We start from the raw sequence: 1,346 nt of genomic DNA, 5'->3' as shown, positions 1-1,346 counted from the left end.
CCCGTCAACGGAGGAGATTCTGCGGTCTGTGAGCTGTAATGGTTTACGGAATCCATGGGGCGTGGCTTATATCCGTATCGGAGCGTTAGTATCTTGGGGTTTTTTTTTTTTTTTTTTTTTTTTTTTTTTTTTTTTTTCGCTTTGCGATCTCCCCTCCTTCGCGTGTTGCCTTTCTGTCCTTCCTTGACCCTTTTCAGGGGGTTTTGTTTGCGTTGGAACGTTGGTGTGACAAATCTCCTCGTTCGCCGTTCAACCCCCGTCGCAGATATTTTGAACCCCTTTCAACTGCAACCTGTCCTTGTTTTGGGGCTGGGGAGGAAATGAGGGTCACTCAGGTGATGTGCATGTACTGTACATGTACTAATTTACTTATATATACATACATTTTCCAGCCGACCTTGTTATCAACTCCGCAAACCCCGAACAACAAGCCCTTCGGGTACTCATATTTCCCGAAGGAACTGTGTCCGACGCCGGTAGCGTGGGCGCGGAAGTTAGGAAACATGGTGTTCCATAAGGAACATGACAAAGTAAGTGTATTATTACTATTTATCTGCCTTCAAGCTCTGCTTCTCCCTCGGTTCTTCTTTCAAGTTTGACTCTTTTGCTTTTTTATTCATTGGGATGCGTGGGATTTGGATGGAACTGATTTTTTTGGCACTCTTTAATTCTTTTTTCAGGGCGGTCATTTTGCTGCGCTTGAGCAACCGCAGCTGTTCATGGAGGATCTGGAAGCGTTTGCTGCGGTGGCTTGGAAATGCGCAAGTGGTGCAAAATAACCAGTGGAGTATATAATATAGGTAATAGGTAAAATTTGCCCCTCTCAAGGAAAAAGCTGTGTGGATAACAATGGGAATTGGCCGCTATGGAGAGGAGAGAGAGCTTTGTCCCGGATCAATGAAACACATGATGAAACACATGATCACGTCAAGCTGAGAGCTGATGAGAGGAGAGACGACAATTGGATGTAACTAGGCCAGGTCTACTCAATTATCATGGCATACGGGTTACTATTGTGATATATATGTATAGATCTCGGAAACATAAGGAAGAAACGGCTTAAGAATGAAAGAAAAGAAACAACGGAAGCTGTATAAAGGTGGGTAGGAAATTTTAAATACTTGCGGTCGAGTTTCTGTAAACATAATTAGACCACGCGACCCCAACGCCTATACCTACCTAGGGATATTGATAATGGATCGTTGCCATCACTCAAGAGCTTCCATCAACCCACCTTTCTTTGTCCTCCAGAAATAGTGATAATAATAATCAATATAAACCTATAAACTTATATATTAAGGAATTTATATATATATATCCTAAAAACTCCGGTCTTCTCAGTAAAG

At 42.5% G+C, this 1,346-nt stretch overlaps 1 protein-coding gene across 1 annotated transcript; it reads left to right on the top strand.

Annotated features, from left to right (window-relative positions):
* Positions 1-38: 38 nt before the first annotated feature.
* HCAG_00182 (predicted protein) lies at positions 39-779 on the top strand (the record flags this gene model as incomplete). The annotated part of the gene is made up of 3 exons (XM_001543086.1): positions 39-84; positions 393-493; positions 681-779. 3 exons carry the CDS (start codon positions 39-41, stop codon positions 777-779), a joined length of 246 nt encoding a protein of 81 aa, XP_001543136.1.
* Between the last annotated feature and the right edge of the window lie 567 nt (positions 780-1,346).

The sequence above is a fragment of the Histoplasma capsulatum genome, genomic scaffold (assembly GCF_000149585.1).
Source record: "Histoplasma capsulatum NAm1 scaffold_1 genomic scaffold, whole genome shotgun sequence".
NCBI lineage: Eukaryota > Fungi > Ascomycota > Eurotiomycetes > Onygenales > Ajellomycetaceae > Histoplasma > Histoplasma mississippiense.
The sequence above is the reverse complement of the archived record's forward strand: the minus strand, read 5'-3'. Positions and strand labels throughout refer to the sequence as shown.